Source organism: Primulina tabacum, chromosome 2, assembly GCF_025594145.1.
Source record: "Primulina tabacum isolate GXHZ01 chromosome 2, ASM2559414v2, whole genome shotgun sequence".
Lineage (NCBI taxonomy): Eukaryota > Viridiplantae > Streptophyta > Magnoliopsida > Lamiales > Gesneriaceae > Primulina > Primulina tabacum.
The window spans coordinates 6,726,114-6,733,892 of record NC_134551.1 but is presented as its reverse complement, the minus strand read 5'-3'; the positions used below and the strand labels follow the sequence as shown (position 1 = coordinate 6,733,892).

The 7,779-nt window shown below is 35.4% G+C and overlaps 1 protein-coding gene across 1 annotated transcript; it reads right to left on the bottom strand.

The window, feature by feature from the left end:
- Positions 1–225: 225 nt before the first annotated feature.
- On the bottom strand, positions 226–1,678 carry LOC142528538 (thylakoid lumenal 16.5 kDa protein, chloroplastic). Its single transcript, XM_075633584.1, has 4 exons — positions 1,226–1,678; positions 907–1,046; positions 751–823; positions 226–526 (listed from the first exon to the last, which is right to left on the bottom strand). Exons 1-4 carry the CDS (start codon positions 1,590–1,592, stop codon positions 417–419), a joined length of 690 nt encoding a protein of 229 aa, XP_075489699.1. The 5' UTR covers positions 1,593–1,678; the 3' UTR covers positions 226–416.
- Positions 1,679–7,779: the final 6,101 nt, after the last annotated feature.

Sequence of the window (7,779 nt, the reverse complement as noted above, 5' to 3'; positions counted from 1 at the left end):
TGTTCTCGACTATATTCATACTCAAATGCAAGTTGCATGCATCTTAACGGACGAAAGATCTTCATCAGCCCAGTTTCGACTGACATGACCAACATATATGGCCCAACTTGAGACGAACGTTGGAAATATCAATAAACAGATGACTAGCGTTGGATATATCTGTATTGGATTATGTGTTTAGTGTTCTATATCGTCTGTGTTATCTTGCGGAGTTAGATATATAGGGAACTCAACAAATACATCATGCATGTATCTCCCTTTTTGTCAATAAATATATTTATAGATGAAAGAATAAATACAACTACTCAGGGCAGAGAATACATTCGAATCACGCATCTTCCTTATTTTGATATACATAAACCGATTTCCATCCAATGGTTGAAAAGCAGAAGAGTTCTGTCCCGCCATGCCGACTTTCAAAGCCCCTTCAGCTTTTGAGCTAATCCGGTTAGGGTAGTCCACTTTTTGAATGCATTTGCAACGGCCACAAAAGATTCTTTAGCGGTTGGAATATCATTCTTGTCAACTGTGGAATGGAAGAGAGAGTTAATTTATTATTTAACAAGAACTTTGATGTCCTTGAGCAATGGACAAAAATGCTCGACCCCGAGTTGAAAGTTGAGATCTTCTTCCACTTTCTACTCTCAAGCAATGAGAGATGTGGTTAAATTTCCAACTCTTGGGATCTTGATGCTTTGTTTATTTGTGTATATAAATGGACCAAGAATAAATGTTTTAAATGAAGCTCACCGGAGGCGATTAAGGATGCCAAATTGATGTTGAAATTGTCAATCTCTACCTTCTCTTCACCGGTGGAACTCAACTGCATGCCAAAAGAAATTTTCAGAAACTGCCTGTGAAAAGGTAAGCCACAAAGTCTTGTGCATCATTAATGAATGAGCCTACCTGGTTGAGAGCAAAATTGACTTTCTGGACCCAATTCGTGTCTATGCCGGGGCCAAGAATCTTGCTTGCTACAGAAATATCCTCTTTTTCAATGGCTTGGCCTACTTTACTGAGTTTATAAATAAGATCTTGGAGCAAGGCTGCAAGTTTCCAAAATCTCACATTTAGATAAATCTAATCTAAAAAATGAAATCCAAGAATTGGAAAATACCCCAAGGGAAAACGCAAAACCCAAATCTGAAAAACCAAGAAGCTGGAAAGGAGCAATACAATATATAGCAAAAAGATTGAGAGAAAAAAAAAACCCAAGAAAAGAAACCTGTCTCGTTGTCCGATGAGTTGATCACACCCTGTCTCTCAAGCCTCTTCTTCCTGTCATTCTTCACCTTATCAAGCAGTCCTTGATCATCTTCCGCCTCCAGAATCGCCGCATCGGCCTCGGAACGGCCCCTGTAGCCGAACAGCAATGTAGTGGCAGCCACAACGGTTACTGAAATCCCCCTCCTGCTCCATGGTGGCGATTTTAAAACAATGGAGGATTCCTCATCAGCTGCTGCCTTGCACACAATCTGTCGTTTTCGGGTAACTTGGTAAGGAGAGTTGGGCAAAAAGGGTGAAGAAGATGTCGATGGAAGAGATGGGAGGAAGTTGTTTGCATTAGAGAGTAGAATTGTTGATGATGCCATTGCTTCTTCTTCTTCTTCTTCTTTTTTCTTGTTTGCTTTCCTGTTTGATCTTTGGTTCTTCTTGCCTTTTTTTGATGCTGGGTTTGTGTCTATTTGTAGTTATAATTTTTGGTTGCCGAGCTGCGTCGTGACACTTGGCGTGGCTGAAGATAAGATTACTGGATTTTTTCGAGTGGCAGTATTGCAGGGGATAGTTAAGTCATTTCCTCTGGTATCCGATTTCTTGACGTCACCTGAACTTGAATCGCTTCTAATTCAGTTTCAATCGCTTTTACGATAAAACAGAAAAAAAAAATGCGGATTATTTATTTTACGAATCTACTATATTTAGGTTATTATTATTGTTATTGTTTAAATATTTTTTAAAAAAATAGACAAATTACTCTTCGTAGGATAAGATATATAAGTTTAAAAACTCATAAACACATTCATTGTTTGAATACATTTGTAAAAATGAAGTTTTATTTAATTATTACTAATGTTCTGCGAAAATAAATTGTCAAAAATGGATAACACCAAAATAACAACTCGAGTCAATTACACGAAAAAAGAAAAAGAAAAAAAAAAGAAAAAGAAAGAAAGTATAAAAATCACGAATTTTGATCTTTTGCTGTGACTGAACTTGAGCTGATCATCTCGTTACGTCTGACAATTTTTCAAATTTATCTGAGATCCATTCTCGTATAAAAAAATACACAATGCATGATACTATGTTTTTAATCACAGCAGAAGATCTAAATCCACGGGTCACGAGCATCGTTGGCTGCCTCGTTTGCTGTTGCCTTAAATGGGATCTGTTTTCTCTCCTCTTAACAGTATATGTGTACGGAAGAGATTGCATCAACTCCCAATCGACAAGTGTTGCCAATCCTTTTCGTTTTGTGGCAAACAATAGTGCTGCGTGTTGGGACATTTGGCATGGCTGAAGATTTTTTCCCGATCCGTTTCTTTGAGGTAATTGCATTTTCGACCTCTCGAGTTTATGTGAAGCCACCATAATTAGGAATAAAGAAAATTTATGTCGATGAAATGTTTGGTAAAATGATGGTCTGTATTGTGTTAATTGATTCGGTGTCGATAATTAAATTGGTCTATTAAGGGAAAGCAGGGGAAGAAACTCGATCATCTCTCTTAAATAATTGATTATTTTGACTTGGCTGTTTGAAATTGCAGACCAATTCAGTGATGGAGTACGTTGATTTGGTTGTTATTTTCAAAAATAACTCGAATTTACCGAAATACGTATTTTTATTATCAAAATTCACTACTATTTACCAAGTTATTTGGAGAATTAGACCATTTTTTCCCAACTCATGCATTTTTCTTTTCAATTTACTTTATGCAATATTGGATGTTTTGACTAATTTATCGACGAATAGTGGCGTAAACTTTGTCGAATTAAAGAAGATACATGAGTTCAATTCCACGTCAAATGAAAAACGAATTCCAAATTTCATTATGAATTACAGATTATTGGATGCCTCCAATCTCATTAGAAAAAACACAAAGTGGGTTCGATCATTGTTTTAAAACCAGACCGACAGGTTCGATTGGGAACTGGCTATTGGTCCTGTCTTTGCCTACTCTATAATTCATTTTAACAGTCAGAACTGGTCGTACCGATCATGAGCCAGTGAATGGTTGAACCGTTTTTATAAGGTAAATTGGTTTGATCACAAATCTGGTGATAAAAACATTTGGTTCAACTTGTTTCCTTGAATATTTAGGCGGAATTTATTGGATGTGTTGCTAACTCCTTTCCATTTTGCAAGAAGAAAGATTAGATGCTTCTTATCCGTTATTCGTGACGTGAATCAAGTTGTTATATTAGAAAATGAAAGAAACACATTTTTCTTCTTAGATACTGGTACTCACATAAAATTTAGGGTTCAGTTCCAGCTGGTGATACTAGTTCGAGTGCAGACCTCGAATTTCATCTAAGCCTTAAATCACAAAGGAGACCGACCGTTAGAAGGTGGCCGAGATGGTGTCCCGACGTAGCCACTCCGACGCTCAAGTAAGAGACTGAGTATATAATGAGAGAGCAGCTAAGGGTGCTACTGAAAGTCAATATAGAGAATGAATGAATTGAACGTTCAAATCTGGTATATTTATAGGAGAATACTTGGGTTTGTAATGAGTCACCTACTTTGGATAGGAATGGACCGGGGACCCGAAGTCCGGTTTGGGCATGGTCTTGATAGGCCTATTCATAGGATATCACCAGTCGGCCCCTCCCGAATCGAATTGAATCACAGGTTCGAAGTTCGATTAATAGCGTTGTCCTCGGGTTACAACCTGTGGGTTGGATATTCTCCTCTTGCCGCTCATTAGCCTCCAAAAATTTGGAAACAAATTGAATCATCTTCCCATTATGAAGGGCCAAATCTCCGTTGGGCTCCCCTATAAAGAGCCATCGCCCAACCGCCGCCGACCTTCTCCGCCCAGCCGCTTCGCCCCTTAGTTCGAGCGCTCGCCCGTGCAACTCTCCGCTCATCAATGCGTGCCCTCGCCCATACAGTCCACGCGATCTCGCCACTGCCTCGCGCTCTTGCTCTGTCGACCGCGCCCTCGTCCCTCGCACTGCGCGCTCGCCTCGCCCTCGCCCTTTCAGTCGTGCCCTCGCCCTCGTCCATACATCGCGCGAAGAAGAAGGGACGAGGGCTCTACTGCTGCGAAGAAGCCTGCTGGCTCACCCACCACTGCGAAGAAGAAGGCAGGCTCATCCTCCTCCATCTCCGGATTCTCCTCACTTAGGAGTGGCCGCAGTCCCTTTGACCCTGCTCTGACGGCCCTCCGCATTCTCCTCTCGTTCCTGGCGAGTGGCCTGCTCTTCAGTAAACATAGATTCTTGGTTCATCTTAATGGCCTCGTCTACTGTCTTGTTAATGAATTGACCTAACTGCTCCAGTGTCAGGTTCCCCACATTCTCATTGGGACGAGGTTGCTCGGCCCTCGTCTCAGGACGAGGTTGTTCCTGTCTCGTTTCAGGACGAGATTGTTCCAGGCTCGTCTCAGGACGAGATTGTTCGGGTCTTCTCTGAGGACGTGACGATACTGAATTAGTTCTCCTGCTTCCTCTTCGGCCTACCATCTCTACGTCTCAGCTCAAGTGTTCCCACAGACAGCGCCAATTGATACTCACTGAAAATTTAAGGTTCAGTTCGAGCAGGTAGATACTAGTCCGAGTACAAACCTCGAATTTAATTTAAGCCTGAAATCACGAAGGAGACCGTTAGAAGGGGGCCGATAAGATGTCCCGGCGTAGCCCCTCCAACGCTTAAGTCAGAGACTGAGTATATAATGAGATAACAGCTAAGGGTGCTGCTGAAAGTCGATATTGTGAATGAATGAATTGAACGCTCAAATCTGGTATTTATAGGAGAATACATGGGCTTGTAATGAGCCACCTACTTTGAATAAGAATGGGCCGGGGATCCAAAATCCAGTTTGGACGGCCGGGTATCAGATATATTTCAAGGTACCCAAAAAACTCGATTAAACTGTCATGGTATACACGTTTCGTGTACATGATATTAATAATGTTAAAGGTACAACTAATATATCGTACAATGATATTTACATTAATTATATCGTGAGATTTTGTATTCAATGTAGCATGAGATTTGGATAAACTGAATTTTTGTATTGAATTTGTTGTGCTGTGAATTTTTTTGTACAAAGATTGTTATACATATAGCATCACTCATATAATATATATTTATTTGTTTATGTATAATATATGTTTATTTTTCGAATAATTAATTTAATATAATTTTTTATTTTTAAATGATAATTAAATACATTGAAAAATAATTTCCCAAATATATTAGAGTCAGTTTAGAGAAATGTGAATCATTATGAGAAAAATAATAATAATTAAAGTCAGTGACTATTCCCAACGAAACCATTACACGAATGTACATCTATATATAAATTCCAATGGACAAATTGAAAGCGATTGACACGGGCGACTAAAGTTATTCCATACAAGTCGAGGCTTATTCTAATAATATTTTTATTAATATGATCATTTAACAAGTATATAATAATTATCAACTTTTATAAACTAATTATTATTTACAATTACAGGAGATTTCGGACATAACTCGAAAGAACAGGCCTTAACGAAAGATGTAGCAAGTTAAAATAAATATTTGTACACAAACAGTTATGCTTTTGCTCACGAACTGTGACAATTTTTATGTTCACCAATGAGATGACATTCAATTATTGGATATATAATTTTGATATGTCTCATCACAGCCAATATATAAACGACGCATCATCGTGGACACAGAAGTGTGCATGATTAGTTGGTAGCATAAAAAACTGCAAACATAAATATATAACTTACATAATGTGTTCATCTTTGTGCATATTGTTATAATAATTATTTATTAAACGTGATAAAATATATAAAAATTTCATGAGATGAATATCAAAATAATTATTTATTAAACGTTTTAAAACATATAAAAATTCGATGAGATCAATATCATATATGGAAAAGAAACTTGTGTAAGACTGTCTCACGGGTCGTATTTTGTAATACAGATCTCTTATTTAGGTCATCAATGAAAATATATTACTTTTTATGCTAAGAGTATTACTTTTTATTGTGAATATCGGTATGATTGATTCGTCTCACAGATAAAAATTCGTGAGACTGTCTCATAAGAGACTTACTCTATCATATAAACCGCGAACACAAAAATAATGTAGAACTTATCAAAATTTGTAAAATATCGTATTTATAATTTGAAAGAACACGCAAAAAAAAAAAAGAACAAGTGTACAGTTAGTATATTGTATTTAGAATTTTAAAAGAATACGTGTATACTTATACTATTTTTTAATATAAAATGAAAAAGAAAATTTTGTCGGAATGGAGTTGAGTGGTTATCGCAATCAGATACAACCATTTGCCCGCAAGTCGTAGAAATTGTATTTTTTTAATTACTATAAATGCATTTTAACTGGTTACGTAATAATAATTATTATATAATTATTTTTAAATATTATATTTTAAAAGTTAGATAAATGTAGTTAAAAATTTATGTTACCAAGATTTACAATTAGTTTGAATCGAGTCAATATAAATTAAAACTCTATAGGATTTTTTTTAAGGTTTGTTTTTGAGGTTTAATATAGATACTAGTAATTTAAGTTCTAACAAATGCTGTGTTATAAAACTATTTATTGGTCCTAAAATTTTTAATAAATTATAATAACTTTTTTTAGTTGTATTGAAGTTTAAATAGGTGCATAAAATCTTTATAATATAATAAATTGAATGGATTTTTTACGAGGAAATCAAACAAAAATTCATTTAATCTAATATAAAATGTGTAATTGGATATATGGTGTTTTTTTTTTTTTGGCTTATTGAACCCAAAAAAATTGTATATGTTATTCACAAAATTTAGAAAACACTAAATTTTATCGATTTAAATACATATAATATGGTTTCATTCAACAAAGTTGATTCTGATAAAAGCAAAAACGTGTGTGAGACGGGCTCACGGATCGTATTTTGTGAGACGAATCTTTTATTTGAGTCATCCATGAAAAAAAAATTTTATGCTAAGAGTATTACTTTTTATTGTGAATATCGGTAGGATTGACCCGTCTCACAGATAAAGATTCGTGAAACCGTCTCACAAGAGACCTACTCCTAATGAAAATAGTTGGCTTATATTTTTGTCAATATTAATAATTAAGTACATAGTTCACTTTAGTTCCCATCGGTAGAATGAAATTTGAATGTAAGGAAATGGTTAAGCCATTTATAATTAGCATTATTCTCTTTTTACAATTGAAGTCATTTTTTAGATAAAAATTATGATGTTATTTATCTTATAGTCAATAAGACCTCTATGTTTCTAAATAAAGTTCTACAAAAAAAAATAATAATCCGATTTGTATGAACATATAGAAAATTTTGTTCTAAATGGGCTCTAGTTATAGAACTTAAGTAAAAATATGCATTGACCAATCTCACAGAGTAAAGATTCGTGATGAGAAATTAATCTTTTACAAATTAATCTCTCTTGATTTATTTATAAAACTAATTACACTTTTCTATCATTATTACAATATGATTACGATAATACACATAATTATACATTTTTTTTAAAAAAAAAATTAAGAGAATCATGGGAACACGTACGCCATTATTGACTAC

Coding starts and splice junctions, on each gene's coding strand:
- LOC142528538 (XM_075633584.1), bottom strand. CDS start 1,592: ATGGCATCATCAACAATTCTACTCTCTAATGCAAACAACTTCCTCCCA. Junction 1,047..1,225: donor CTCATCGGACAACGAGACAG/GTTTCTTTTCTT, acceptor GGAAACTTGCAG/CCTTGCTCCAAGATCTTATT. Junction 527..750: donor GGCATCCTTAATCGCCTCCG/GTGAGCTTCATT, acceptor TCCATTCCACAG/TTGACAAGAATGATATTCCA.